We start from the raw sequence: 16,154 nt of genomic DNA, 5'->3' as shown, positions 1-16,154 counted from the left end.
GAGAATAACCATTTTTGACACATGTTGATGAAGAAGGTGGAAATTAAATCTTTGATAGCTCAATGCAGTGGCCAGAAAAAAGTGGCTAAAATAGCTGCAAAAATAAACAATTGAAGATTTCATCATACTTTGCATATATCACATCGGATCATCCCTAAGAACATGTCAACCAAAGCTATCTGATGAGTATTTTTTTGAGAATAAAATTTTTTGACCAAAAATGGCAACAATTGCCTCCAAAAATAAAAATTGCAGATTTCATCATAATTTCAAAAGATCAAATTTAGTTTATCGAAACCTGTATACCAAATTTCAAAGCTGCTGGACCAGTATTTTTTGAGAAACACATTTTTTAACCAAAAATGGAAAAAATTGACCCAAAAATTCAAAATTGCTGATTTCATCATAATTTCAATAAATATCATTAAGGTGATATGTAGGAACCTGTATACCAAATTGCAAAGCTATCAGACAAGTAGTTTTGGTAATACACATTTTTTGACCAAAAGTGGCAAAAATTGCCCAAAAAATACAAAATTGCAGATTTCAGCATAATTTCAATAAATATTATTTTGTTCATCTGTAGGAACCTGTATACCAAGTTTCAAAGCTATCAGATCAGTACTTTTGGAAATACACATTTTTGGACCAAAAATGGCAAAAATTGCCCAAAAAATACAAAATTACAGATTCATCAAAATTCAATATATATTACTTAGTTCATCTATAGAAACCTGTATACCAATTTTCAAAACTATCAGGACAATACTTTTAGAGAAATACATTTTTTGACCAAAAATGGCAAAAATTGCCTTAAAAATGCAAATTTGCATATTTCTGCACAATTTTAACAAATCTGAAATAGATAATCCCTAGGGACATATGTACCAAATATCAAAGCTATCTGACTGGTACTTTTGAAGTAGAAGATTTTTAAAGATTTTTTTACCAAAAATGACAAAAATTGCCTTAAAAATACAAATATGCAAATTTCACCACGATTTGAACAAATCTGACTGAAGTCACCCTAAGTAAACTGCATATCAAATTTCAAAGCAATCGGACAAGCGGTTTCAGAGAAAAAGATTTTTTTACCAATAACACCAAAAAATACCCCAAAAATACAAATATGCAAATTTCACCCCGATTTGAACAAACTTAAGTGAGGTCACCCCAAGTGAGCTGCATATAAAATTTCAATGCAATTGGACTTGCGGTTTCAGAGGAGAAGGCAATTGTTTTGATGGACGACGGACGACGGACGACGACGGACGACGACAGAAAATCAACCTATTTGATAAGCACCGCGTCGCTGACAGCGGAGCTAAAAATGATTTGAGAAAGTTTGCCAATTACTAGGATAAATGTTCAATACAGAGTAAAATGACCTTTGACCTGATATTCTATCTCATGACACTCACCTGACAGCTGTGCACCTTTCTCACCAGTCTCTGTATCATAACCATCTTTCAGCTCAGTGACAAACTTGTGAGCATTCGCCAGCTGTGCAGCTCGTTGAACTTCCTGTAAATTGCACTCATCTAAACCATATGAAATGTTTTCTTTGATTGACCTTCCGTAGAGAACTGGTTCTTGACCGACCAATGCCACCTGGAATGAGAAAGAATCTGACACTTTCAAGTACTGCTATACACTTCATACTAAAGTTCCGTCAGTTGTACTTTCTGATTTGTTTGCAGTGTTTGGAGTTCTGTTTGTAAAGTATAATTTTGTGTTTGACTTGCAAAGTGACAAAATGCCCACTTCAATTTGTCAACACAACCAGTATGTGTGTGTGTGATACGTCCAATGTTATTGTTGACAACTGTATTTCAGTCTGGCCTTGCATTCATTTGTTGGCAAAAACACAGCATATTGTACACATTGTGTGATGTTGGCAAGACTAGTACACTGTATTTCAACATACTGTAGAGAAAATAACGAGAAAATGTTCTTGGCATTACCAAGCACTGTAGCTGTTGTGTTCCTTTGAACACCATCTGTATCTACCCAGGAAACAAAACATTGTGCTGGCCAATTTTGTAATGCAAGCAAGTTTAATGCATACTTTGAACATTTGAAATCTTTAAGCATGGATCTTTGGATTCAGCATGCTGATGGGTCTGGTAGACCAAGTTATACGAACAGAGGTGTGTGTCAGGCTGCAGGATTACCAAACTAGTCGGGCGCATTCATCAACTATACCTTGATGTGGATCCTTCTATTACCAAACCCTGCATTGGTGTAATGATTCCTAAGTGTACATGTACATCTGCAAACTGTCAGGTATTGCAATGTTTTCAAGTAAATGAAACAGAAAAATCTTAAAAGATGAATTGTTTAAAAAAGTTCATAATTTACCTTGGTGTGTAAATATTTGTGATCATAATCCTGTATAGGTATATTGTCCATCAAAACCTCTCCTGAAGTGGGCTTGTAGAAATGTTCTATGAGATTAACACATGTACTCTTTCCACCACCACTGGGTCCTACCAGCGCTATCACTTCCCCTGGTGATACTTTGAATGATACATTCTGGTAAGATAATGGAGAAAAGGTGAATTATCAGACATTTTTGAAAAAGTACATACAAATTCTATAGAATTCTATGTGACAAAACATCCATTTTTAAGGATGGTAATAAAATTATATCATCCTTTGTTTGAATTAAAATTCATCTTCAGTAAAAAGCTCTTTTATGTCAAACAAATACTTCTTAAAGAAAGTCCAGTAATGACATATTACAAACAAGTAAAATAACTGCTTATGGTACAATACCTTAAGGACATCAGTGTCTGGCCGAGTAGGATATGCAAATGATACATTCCTGAATTCCAGTTCCCCTTGTATATTTCCTGGCAAGAGACGTCCATCGTTTTTGATCTTAGGAACTCTATCCAGTAATTCAAATACTTTTTCTGCCGCTCCAGCGGCTTTCATCAAGCCAGAGTAGACATTTCCCACAGACTACAGTGTTATAGGAAAAAACTAATTTGTCAGTGTCATTATTTATTCCTAGACTTTGTTATAATTTCATTCTGAATGGAAATGCTGATTGTTGTGATCAAGTTTCATGATGAGTGTACTTCAGCATGACAACTTTTCATTTGTAAGCTTTATTTAAATGGTAATTTTCTCTTTGTGGTATCAATTAATGCAAATGGAAGTTCCCTCTGTCTCTCTTTTTATCCCTGTTCATACCTGTATGTGTCTCTGTCTGTCTGTGTCTCTTAAAAAAGAGATTTTATAATGTTTGAGATGAACTCCTTCCTTGACATTCAATTCTACGTACAATATTGACGTTTTGAAATCCAAATTGCCTGTGTCATTTGATTTGCACGTCTTGTAATCTCTGTATCTGTATGATGCATGCATGTATGTATCACTGACACAGAATATTCTCATTTACAGTAAAACAATATTACTACTAAAAGAATCCAATAACAAGAAGCAAATGGTTCAGATGTTGCTAACAAAGATCACCTGTTATTAATAATTGTAAAGTCACACAGTTTGCATATTGACTTTTCAGACTAAGACTTCATTTGAGAATTTCTTACCTCCAATGCAGTACCTAAACGTAGATTGTAAAGTACGAATGAAATGAGATGCCCTGTAGTAATGGTTCCTGCAAGCACCAGGTGACCACCATAGTACAGTACAACCACTCTCATTGCCAGCTCTAAAATCTGAAAATTACCAAAAATGACATGCAAAAAAGGTAAACAGTACTATGTGAAAACAGCACACAGTGAAAGCTCATCTTACCCTCAGATGAATTCCATGGTCATTTTAGACTTCAGTGAAAGCATTAACCCTTTGAGTGCCAAAGTCAACTTTTGTTGCCTTTATAGAACAAGACAAGTCTATTTCAGATTTTTCCCAAAATTTTGATCAAAAATTGTAGCCATTGAAATGTTATGTTCATTTGGTCCAAAAGTATCAAAAAACAAGTCATCGTTGATGACACAGTCCCCACTTGTTAATGGGTATTTTGATTACAGGTCCTCAGAGAGGATAGAGTCCTCTTCATTAGGTCTGTGATAAAAATACTTTTGAATGAATTCGCGTGATACATGTCTGAGTTATGGTTCAGGACATGAAAAAAATCGTAACAAAATGGTCGCACAGTGGCCATATTGGATCGCATCACAAAACAAATTGATGTGCATAGCTATGACATTGGTTGATGTCCTTGTACCAACTTTGAATAAAATTGGTCGAAACATGCGGATATGACTGAGAAATGGCTCTGTACATGAAAAAATTGTAATAAAATGGCCGCCTGGCGGCCATATTGGATCATATCACAAAACAGATTGACGTGCATATGTATGACATAGGTCAATGTCCTTGTACCAACTTTGAATAAAATCGGTTGAGATATGCCTGTGTTATGGCTCTGTACATGAAAAAATCGTAATAAAATGGCCGCACAGCGGCCATTTTGGATCGTATCACAAAACGAATTGCCGTGCACAGCTATGACATTTGTCAATAAGCTTGTACCAACTTTGAATATAATCGGTTGAAACGCACCTGAGTAATGGCTCTGTACATGAAAATATCGTAATAAAATGGTCGCCTGGCGGCCATATTGGATCGTATCACAAAACAAATTGATGTGCATAGCTATGACATTGGTTGATGTCCTTGTACCAACTTTGAATAAAATTGGTCGAAACATGCGGATATGACTGAGAAATGGCTCTGTACATGAAAAAATTGTAATAAAATGGCCGCCTGGCGGCCATATTGGATCATATCACAAAACAGATTGACGTGCATATGTATGACATAGGTCAATGTCCTTGTACCAACTTTGAATAAAATCGGTTGAGATATGCCTGTGTTATGGCTCTGTACATGAAAAAATCGTAATAAAATGGCCGCACAGCGGCCATTTTGGATCGTATCACAAAACGAATTGCCGTGCACAGCTATGACATTTGTCAATAAGCTTGTACCAACTTTGAATATAATCGGTTGAAACGCGCCTGAGTAATGGCTCTGTACATGAAAATATCGTAATAAAATGGTCGCCTGGCGGCCATATTGGATCGTATCACAAAACAAATTGATGTGCATATCTATGACATTGGTCAATGTCCTTGTACCAACTCTGAATAAAATCGGTCAAAACATGCCTGAGTAATGGCTCTGTACATGAAAAAATCATAATAAAATGGCCGCCTGGCGGCCATATTGGATCGTATTACAAAACAAATTGACGTGCATATCTATGACATTGGTCAATGTCCTTGTACCAACTTTGAATAAAATCGGTTGGAACATGCCTGAGTTATGGCTCTGTACATGAAAAAATTATAATAAAATGGCCGTCTGGCGGCCATATTGGATCGTATCACAAAACAAATTCAGGTGCATCTGTATGACATATGAAGTAATCCTTGTACCAATTTTGAATGAAATCGCTCCAGGCATCTCAGAGATATCTGCGTGAACGGACGGACGGACGGATGCACGCACGCACGCACGGACATGACCAAACCTATAAGTCCCCCCGGACGATGTCCGTGGGGACTAATTACAGAAAAATTCATAAATATTGGTCAAATGTTACACTGACATTTTGGTGGGAGAAACTACAGCACTCAAAGGGTAAATCATCTCCAAAGGCTATACCATAATGACGTATGACGAACATAATAAACCCACAGACCTCCATGGGTCTATCAAACAAATTCATGGACTGTATCATAAATGAGCCAGGAATCATACAGTTATTCAATTCTCAATGCTCATGGTGATACAGGCTCAATTTGGTTTAATCCCAGTAATTTTTTTTAATGTCATACAACAATGACACTATATTATAAATGAGGTAGCTTTGGCCATTATGTAACCATGCTTTGATGGAACTTTATCACTTGAATAGAAAAGTTGAAGGTTGGTAATGTTGTTGGTCATAACAGTAGTGATAGTGGTTGAAGTGACAAAAGAATTTTAAAAAGCTCAAAATATACAACACATGAAGTTCCTGAAGTTACATAATAGACAAGACATTTTTTTAAAATAATGTTAAAATTCTGCAGTATTTTGGTGTTGATCTTTGAGTTGTTATGGTGATTGAATGTTGTAAACCATATTTTTAACTTGTTTTGGCCTCAAAACTTTTTGGAGCTTTCATAAGTGTCGACAAAAACTTACCCTATTTGTGACCATGAAACCACCGTACGCAAATGACTGTTTTAGTCTCACTTTGTAGGTGTCCTTCAACTTGTCGGCGTATCTCTGGTTTTCAGTTTCTTCATTGGCAAAACATCTCACAGTTTTCATGGATGATACGGTTTCTTCAGCCACGTTGTTGGCTATGGCCAATGTTTCCTGTGCCATGTTTGAAAGTTTCTGCAATGAATCGCAAAATATTACAGAAAAAGACGAAAAATGTTAAAGCATGACGAGAAGAAGCAGTAGCTGTGGTTAAAGGAGGTTTTGGTAATTTATAATCATAGCTGGCCAATAAAAATAGTTTCTAGAAACCATAATAAACCAAAGATTGGTCCAACTATTACAATGAGACTGGGGTAAAGGAATGAAGGTTTTATGAATAACAAAAATTGCTTTAAGAAATAATACTTTATTACAGAAATGCAATTAAAATGTCTGAAAAGTTCAGAATTGATTCACACCGGTTTGACAAACAATGACATATTTCTCCCGACTATTCTTGCAATCAAACCTGCAACTTCTGGAGAAATGTGAAATGAATGCAACGTCCAGAATAATAAACATGGGACATGGGCCATGAAGATGGGGCAAGGGGGGTCATTTTGGGCAACTTTGCCCTGTGGTATCAATATTCCATTCACAAGCACAAAGTCAAAGACTTCAGTATTTTTGAAGAATTGGAGCGCTGGTATTTCAAGGCTTCTTGGCATTTTCATTTGGCAATCTAATCAAAGAGCCACTGTGTTGCTTTAAAAACTCCTTAGATCAGTTTTAATTTTCAGAAATCACAGAACAGAAGGAAAAAAATAAAAATCTTCTAATGACAGTATGAAGACTGATTACAGACAAGACAAATTAGCATACCTTGTAGTATTGGCCATACAACTTAGATGCCACGGTGATCAAGGGGATGCCAATAAGTGTTACCACTGTCAATCTCCATGACAACTTGAACATCATTACCAGATATCCGACAATTTTGACAATTAGTAAGAAGATTTTGAAGGTTAATCCAATTGCATAACTCATCACAGTTATGTCTGAGGTAAATCTAGAAGTAATGTCACCTGATAGAAAAGCAAATAATCATACACCGGTAATCCACAAAAGTAACAAACTTGTACCATTATTCAGTTTCATAACAGTTTGTGGCTCAAGTGAAGTTAAACGGACATAAATCTTAGGTTATCAGTGAAAAGAGCTTTCCTGGAGTATCTGATTAAATTCTCTGTCTCCTTTTTGTAACCACAATGACCCTCTAGGCTACTGGTAATTAATGTGAAATGCCCACATCTATGTCAATTATGTATTTTTAGGCTACTTGTGATAAAATATTAAATCTGAAATCCACTATGCTTCAGGTGTTTTTGTATTCATTTTCCTATTCCTATATATATTTGGAGTTTTTGACAAAAAGTGTCATTTCAGCCCAAGTTTCTGCTTTCAAAGATAATCAATTTTTAATTTTTAGAAATTAAATGTCATGTATGTATAATTCAACAACAAATAAAAAATCAATCTCATTTCAATCTAATGTTGAGACAGAAAATACCCTTGCTTGGAAGAGAGAATTTACAAGCAAACTTACTGCTGGAAAGAATTTTAAACAATTAATGTCTCATTATAGTTTACTTGTGTGTTTTCTCAATCATCTGCTTCTCGATGTCATCATTTTATTTTATTTTTTGTTAATTTTATTTATTTATTTACTTTTCTCTTCTGTGCTGTTTGTATGTTTGTTAACTTATTTTATTATTCAGTCTGAGGCCCCTATTGTTTGATCAATCATTTTGTAAAAAATATTAGCCAAGTTTTTCCTGAGACAATGCTGAAGAAATCTCTAAAAACACAAATATGCAACCAAAATCTTCAAATGACAAAAATATTGTAAAACTGGTTTTAATTAATGACATTTTTTATAAAACAAGCAAAACAAAGTTCTTTAAAACTTTGTATATGCAAATTTATGCTGATTTTGGCAATTGTACTTAAATATTATCATTCATAGAATAAGATAATAAGTTGGTTAGGAATTATTGCCGTAATTTTGATTGCAAGCTGTCTATTGAGGAATTTCATATTCAACTTGTAACTTTCTCTCTTGTTGTCAACAAAAATAGAGTTTTTGAAAAGAACTCTAGCATGGAATTAAGCCAAGAAAAAAGACTTAATGAAAGGTATTGTTTGGTGTTCCCATTTATCGCCATTATTAAAAGTGACAGTGGCTCTACTTTTGATGAATTATTTCATTTCTTTTTTAATGTGAATTGCAAGTTCTTGTTCTACTCCCTAAAACATGTGAAATGCCTGCTATTTAGCTTGTCAACACCGAGTCACGTGAAAAATACACTGTCATTGTTTAAATTTGAGATTCAGCCTGGAAGAGAATGCACTTGTCAACAATAACTACTGCAGTTTACACATGTACAGACTGATTAGACAAACTAAATACTGCATATACAGTAACCTCAGCATGCTTTGGGGAGTAGAACAAGAAACTGTAATTGGCATTAAAAAACAAAAAAAAACTGAAAAAAATCATCAAAAGTTGCGGCTACCAGCAAACGTATTACAAGGACATTGAGGAGGGGATTGATGTAAAATCTGCCTACCTGTTGTTGTAGTATCAAAGAATCCAATTTCCTGCTTAGTTATTGCACAGAATAGTAAGTTTCGGATGCGAATGTTGAGTCTTGCTATTACAATGGTCGTTAAGGTGCCTCTGACACCGACTGTTATAGCTCTGTAAAGACAATTATACATTCTGATTAAAATTATACAGGGACTAGACTTTCTTCATTCATCACCATGACCTTGAAAACATGAGTTTCACGAAAAACATAAGTATGTACAGTAGCTGCATACAGGGGCAAATTTGTATACAAAATCCTGTACTAACACAGGTATACACACTTGACAATTAAGCACAATAATCATAGACAAAGCCAGGACACACAAGATCAATTTATTGTTATGAAATCATCAATATTTTAGACCATTGAGCTTTCACATTTTCAATGTGATTGAAAATGATAAGAAATCACGCTACAGAGAATATTTGGATATATAAATTTTCAGAAACCTGCAGACTTGCAGTTGCCATCATAGATAACTTCACTGAGAGGTGAACTCTTTCTCAAATTAGGGTCACGAAAAATGCCCAGGAGTCATTGACATTGACATTACATACTAATAACTATTATGTATCGAGAATGCTGGATATGAAGCTTGTGCCTAAAGCATTTACATAACAGACTATTATGTTCAGCAGGGAGTCATCTAGTCTCTGCAGAACTGGTGACAAAAAGGCACAAAGGATTGCTGACAGTCTGTAAAGTTCTGTCCCGAAGCTGTTTCTTTGTCATTCATATACTTGCCGCACAATATTCATGAACAGTTTTGTATATAAGATCTATATCATTGCACACTTATGATAATGGTCCGATAAAAAAATATCAGGGTATTCTGACTCTCAACAAGCACACTTCCTATTTCATTCTGTATGAAAAGCAATAGATAGCTCACGTAATATGTTTTAATTAAAATAATGCTGTGCAGTGTTTGGGGATATAGCAAGCAATACTACAGCAAATACGGAAAACTGTTTCCAGGTACTAATTGGGACATCAAAGCAACAAAATTGTTGGACAGCTATATTGAATGCAACATCACTTCTCAAAAATATTCTAAACTGATTGAAAGGGGAGTTATCATTCAATACCGGTCATTCTACTGTGATGTCTATAATACAATCCATCTCAAGGCCTGAGGATTCTGCCTATATGACTCATGTGCTCTATAATGCAATCTAAAGGAGTGTAACTATTGTGCGGGTCGTGGGGGTCACTGCGGGCCACTCCTTTCTTGACAGTTTTTAGGTTGCGGGCCAGTGTGGGTTGCTGCGGGCAAGTGCGGGTCACTCCTTACTGGCCAATATTTAGGTTGCGGGTTGCTGCGGGCTACAACTTTCTGAGCAGTTTACAAGTTGTGGGTCACAGTCAGCCATTATTTTCTTACGGGTTTTCAGGTTGCTTTGGGGTACTCGAGGTTGCAAAGTGCTGGTTGCTGCCCTGCATTAAATTTTTGTATAATTTCTGACATTTTCAAATGCCTTATCTAATATCTAAATAAAAATAGGGAAACCAGTTGCACCTGTCTTTCCTGAAAAGTGATATCATTCTTGTCTTTAAAGAACATTTTCACTCTAGACTGTTAACAGGTGTAGGCAACCTCAGTAAGTGATTATTTTGCATCGAAAATCTGAGTATTTTCAGCACCTCTGTAATTTGAGTTCTGATGTAATTCAAACACAAATGTTGCATGTCATCTGTACACTTTTATCAAAAAATAATAAACTGATAATTTGCAGTTTAAAATATTACAAATGTGTTGAAGAGAAAACAGGCTTGGCACAGGAAACATTCAAGCATGCAAATCAAGAGAAATTGTGGGTAATGTACTGTACTGTATGGAAATCCGGTCACGACATGCGACATGCGACCTGAGTAATAAAATAAAAGTCTTGCTCCTCTCATGCATGGTCGTTGGTGGCGCACTAAGACTTGCATTCTCGATCAACAGGTGAAACCCCGAAAGTGTAATTATCGGCAAAGATGTTGTATTTTTCGTGGTATCCACGAAAGGAAATATGATCTAAAAGGAACTAGGTGTTTTTCATGGTTCATTTTATTTCAAGAAACACATTGTACACGAACTTAAGTCTCATTTCTATTGTTTTCGGGCGACCAGCAATTCGACCCGCACTTTGACCCGTTGACCCGCAAAATAACAATACTGAACCAGCGTAAAGTTGGCGTCATCCTCATCCTCATCCTCAGCCTCAGGTGACCTTTCTAGCTGACGCTGAAAATAACGCTACTCAGAGTCAGCTTCAGCGTCGTATCCGAAGATTGCCAAAGTCACGCTACCTGATGACGGATAAATGATAACATTCGCCCAAACCTTAAAAAAATAACAACTCCATTCTTTCTCAACTTTCTTTTGAATCATAAAACTGGTTCGCAGGTAATATTTTATCGTTAGAATATCTCATACAGGCTAGTTTTTTTGAAATGTTCGTAATTTTCAGTCCATGGATCCGTGGATGTGTTTGCTGGTATCCTCTCAACTCTTGCGTTAAGATTTTCCAAAAATTAGTGCAAAAAAAAAAATACGTGGTCCGAAATGTGTAAAAATCGCCACCATGAAAGGCGATATGAAAGTCCTAATTATTCAGAGGACATATAAAACAATTAACTGTTATAACTATGACTTGAGGCCTGAACAGTCAACCTATTAAACATACAACCTTTGAACTTTAAGGAAATTCAGGGCTTTCCCTTGCCAAAGATATCATCTTGTGCCATGCTTGTACAACTTTGCGACAACCTTCACACAAGTTTTAAAGGCAAGACCTTAACTTGTTTCAAGGTTTGACAAGGTTGTAAGACATCACAGTGAAAACTTACAATCTTGTACCACGCTTGTGATAATTAAATTGCAAGGTTTGTAACTTCAAGTTTGTCACAAGCACTTCACAAGCACTTCAGTCAAGCCAGGTTATTGCTGCAAATATGCAGCAACACATGATTGACAGATTGCCCACTATTTCATTACCAGGGAGTATAGTGTGTACCATTGCACTTCGTGACCCGTCATATGCAAGCAACACAAAATTGATCTTTCATTTGTATTTTATATTCATTTATTTTCGTAACAGACAATCCTCTTGTTAAAATAATAATAACTGGTATATAATTGACACTTCAGCTAAGCTGGCATAACTCGGCAACATTGCATGGATATAAGAGCGCATCTATAGTATACCGTAGTGACATTAATAATAGTACCCTTTGACAATCCGATTGGGTAAATCATGGTTGGATCGACAACTGAATTGTTTGGAAAACAAATTTTTAAAACAGGGACTTGTCTGTCTTGCAAGTTACACCTTGTATGTTCTACGAATGATACCAAAATGCAAGCAGTTTCGAACGAAATGTGCGTCTGTTATGGTCTGTATGTACTGACACGTCGTAAACTTTTGTATAGGCCTACTGCAAATCTGTACCTTAAAAATATCGACTGATGAGAACTTTTCATTGTAGAAACAGACAAGTAAATGTCAATGCATTCAATGTTTGGTATAAGCAAGGACCCGCTACTACCTCCAAGCAGAGTAGTGGCTGTGCTCGAAGCTAGCTAAATATCACATCATAGTAGGCCTATGCCATGGTACGTACATTCAGTCCCTCTAGCCACAGTGTGTGTCCCATCGATGTCGCCAACAAAATCTCGCCTTCTGATGACATGAATTGAGGTAAAAGGCTTTTGTCCATGTGTTCAGCGTTAGAATTATATTGCCGAGCACAAATTTGAGGTTTAGAATACACTCCATCCCGAGCCGCTGTACGCAAATCAAATGCGCTACTTGCAACGTCAAACACGTCCTGTATATCCAGCGACGAGGAGCCTAGCCGACATGTTTACACTCTGAGGTCACGGTTCATCAAGTTCAGTTCGCGTATTGATATTGATTCTTCGTGCTGAAAGAATTTGTACTCTCTTTTTAGTCTTTCTGTGGTAAAAATAACCATTTTCATTAAACTAATAAATTAAATGCTATATTAAGTATGATATATAACGGATTGGTGCAGATGTAGAGTCAATTCCAGCGTTTAAAATCGGAACTACATTATCAATCGCGTAATGATATATAGATATCACTTCCGTTAACGTCATCAGGCTTGATCGGCGCGAAGTTAGATTTTGGTACCATCGGCTGTGTACTTGTGATCAGGGAGTTATCTAGTGGACAATTTCGTGATCTTTCTATGGAATCGCCAGCCAAATGATATCACAGTGTTGGAAAAATGTGTATACTGTACAGTACCAGGGACAGTCACGGAGTTCTAATTTTGTGAACGCGAAAAGCAGTAAAGATGCTGACTATATTTGTTATGTACAGCCACGGTCGTCGTGGAGGGACCGTGGTACAGCACGTAGACGGGAGACCTGCAACCGAAAATCTTCCAGCGTCTGCGAGCCGTTCACAAATGTAAGTCAATGTACCGTCCGTCTGTACATCGCTATTATGTTCTGTAATCCTTGTATTCCTATGTTTACCTACAGATAAATTTTCGTTGAGAACTGATTCATACTGAATTCACTTTCGTTTCACAACAGTTACAGTAACCATGTATTAGTACTACCTCGTACCTCCATGCAGTAACTAAGTGCTGAGATTTTTGCAGATTGTCGCCGTCGTGTATGTAAACAACATACGGCGAGTTGTCCGTTGTCGGACATTAAATCATTAAACGATCGTGAATATTTATGCATTTTTCTGCATCAATTTTTCAACTTGACTCTGTCTCATTTTCAAATAATTATTGATTTCTTTCATGAAATTTACAATGTTTGGTCAAACGGTAAAAGACTTATTACACTCTTCCCTGAACGATTTGTATTTTTCAGAATGCATTGCTGGTTCTCTAATTAAAGCCTAAAAGGGACAAGAAATTCAGAGAACAGAAAGCCAAATCGCAGCCTTTGACAGTAATGTAAATATAATGAAACTTCTCAAGCCAAAAGAAAATATCTTGAAGACACTTATGTGGCATGAAATGAACATGGCATATAAAATAAATTGTACCACAATTTGAATTTAACCTTTTTATTTCTCTGTTGTCTTTTTATTAAATAATAACTATTTGCGCTGACCATTGTTTCTCGTGAAACTGGTATTTCAGAGCTTAGTTGGATAAAACACATCTTGTGCTGTCCACAGTCTGTCTAAAGATTTGTCAGGTTTTCATTGGCCATGTCTACAAGTGATTTTACAACTGTGTGTACACATCTGAGCTGAACTTATTATATTTTGGAGAAGATAAAAATTTTGAAACTTGTGGTACAATACAAGAAATTTTGCTGCCTCTTAATTGTGTCGCTTCTTTGGTTTTCAGTTTTCTTACTATTACTGATCCAGAGCTGACTGTTGTGGAATTATACCAACTTTTGAAGGCAATTTTGCATGTGTAATTTGCAGCAAATTTGCAGTAACATAGAAAATAATGTGCTGTATGGAGTTTGCGGCAAATTTTCAGTAACATTAAAATTAATTTGGCGGAAGTTGCTGCAAGGATTGTGCCGCAAATTTGCTGCAAAGAGTTTGCAGCAACATTGCAGCATGGAGTTTGCTGCATATTTGCAGCAAGTTCACAAGAAACCTAATTTGCATCTGAAAAATGAATCGCCAGCTTATTTGCAGAAAAAAGTTTGCTGCAAATTTACTGCAAAGCTTGCGGCAAATTTGCTGTAATAGTTTGCGAGAGGCCTAAAATTTTGGTAAGGTAATTGACATTGAGATCTGTTGATGTAAGAGGTGAGTTTTAAGTCCAACGATGTACTTTGGATTTTGGGTAGGGTAGTTCAAATAGAGGTTTGGTGATGAGAGCCATATTCCAGCCATAATTGAGGACGTACTTTGTGTACACATACTCACTAGCATGTTGTTGTCTCATTCTTGATTGCCAAACCTACACTCGTAACACATACAATATTGGTTCTTTTAATAAAGTCACTGTGTTATCAAATCAGTCAAATCTGGTTAATATTCCGCAAATGTGGCACTGAGTGCCTGTGGCATGATGACCCCCAACTGGGCTCAATGTAGTTGCCTATGGCAACGGGCAGCAATAATGCTGGCAATGAAGCAAAGGCTTATGGGTAATATACAACCTTGATACAACCTTTGATAGATGAATATACCAGCAGACACACATAGTGTTCCACAACCTTGTTAAAAGCTTGCAATTCTCAACCTTCCACTTTCCTGAACCTTTTGAATTGTTACAAACTTGTAAGATTCAAACTTGTCCCACCCTTGTGTAAGTTTCATGTCAAGCGTGTTGACAAGCTTGTTAACACGGATGTGACAAGGTGGAGAGTCATATGGTCTGTACACTTGTCACAAAGTTGAAAACATAACTTGTCTAAAGTTTGTTACAAGCAGGTAACTTTTGCATTATAACTACTTTGTGAGAAACGGATATTAAGAGAAGAGGTTACTAAATATTATGAAATACATACCCCATTGTGTTTTGATTGAAATTTACAGTGATATGAAACTTGGAGCACATTTTTAAAGTCGTTTTTACACTTATCATTCCATCAGACGCATTCGGGAATAATCGGATCTGACGCCGGTGAAGCTGACGCTGTAGCGTCATCCTCATCCTCATTTTCGCGTGACCCCTGAGGCTGAGGATGAGGATGAGGATGACGCCAACTTTACGTTGGTCGATACTGAACATGACGGGACGCTCGCATCTAAAAAACAGTGCACTTTTTGGGGCTCTTTCTGCACTGATAATATGCAATCTAAAGCAGTTATGTCAGATATAATCACACATTACATAACACTTAGTCAACAACTTCAGATACAAAGGTACCTTGGCCAGTACATAGACCCTCGTTTTTCTCGAGAGTCTATGGCCAGTACTACTTTATGCCAAGGTATTGCACAGTGAAGCGGCACAAACTCAGTCTCGTGTAAACCTTGACAACAGTATTATCATTTCAGGACATCGGAATTTGTTCCTACTTTTATTAAAGGGAAACCTAAGTCCAGCGACTTTGACCGTTTATCCCTTCCAAAATCACCCTTGAGTAAAATGCAGCTCAAATTTGCAACATAATTGCACGCGCTGACGACTACGGTGCGACGAAAAGAGAAGTTCAAGTAGACGACATTTATGGAAATGAGTCCGGAATTCCATGGGCGCGAAAGGGCTCATGGGAGAAGCGTGCGTGACGTCACCGGCGATACAGACGATTGTAGCTTGCAGCTGGAGGAGTACTGTGAACAGTTCAGTGCGTTCGTAAGACGACTATGGAGAGTTCGGACAGCGATATTTCTGACATCGAGTATTACTTTTCCCTGACTGAAATCAAACCATACT

At 36.7% G+C, this 16,154-nt stretch overlaps 1 protein-coding gene and 1 long non-coding RNA gene across 7 annotated transcripts in view; one reads left to right on the top strand and one right to left on the bottom strand.

Moving 5' to 3' along the window:
- Positions 1-16,154, bottom strand: part of LOC139126639 (ABC-type oligopeptide transporter ABCB9-like) — a 96,560-nt gene that overhangs the window by 44,287 nt on the left and 36,119 nt on the right. For all 6 annotated transcript variants that reach the window (XM_070692699.1, XM_070692698.1, XM_070692696.1 and 3 more), the window contains 7 exons: positions 8,805-8,935; positions 7,057-7,259; positions 6,172-6,369; positions 3,561-3,689; positions 2,779-2,967; positions 2,362-2,535; positions 1,422-1,611 (listed from right to left, as the gene is read on the bottom strand). In XM_070692699.1, coding sequence (XP_070548800.1) covers positions 1,422-1,611; positions 2,362-2,535; positions 2,779-2,967; positions 3,561-3,689; positions 6,172-6,369; positions 7,057-7,259; positions 8,805-8,935 — 1,214 coding nt within the window. The remainder of the gene's footprint in view (positions 1-1,421; positions 1,612-2,361; positions 2,536-2,778; positions 2,968-3,560; positions 3,690-6,171; positions 6,370-7,056; positions 7,260-8,804; positions 8,936-16,154) is intronic.
- LOC139126641 (uncharacterized) lies at positions 12,600-13,862 on the top strand. Its single transcript, XR_011550666.1, has 2 exons — positions 12,600-13,249; positions 13,669-13,862. It is a non-coding gene; the product is annotated as an uncharacterized lncRNA (long non-coding RNA).

This window comes from Ptychodera flava, unplaced genomic scaffold, assembly GCF_041260155.1.
Source record: "Ptychodera flava strain L36383 unplaced genomic scaffold, AS_Pfla_20210202 Scaffold_112__1_contigs__length_238456_pilon, whole genome shotgun sequence".
In the NCBI taxonomy this organism is placed as follows: Eukaryota; Metazoa; Hemichordata; class Enteropneusta; family Ptychoderidae; genus Ptychodera; species Ptychodera flava.
This window is presented reverse-complemented; position numbering and strand designations above follow the sequence as displayed.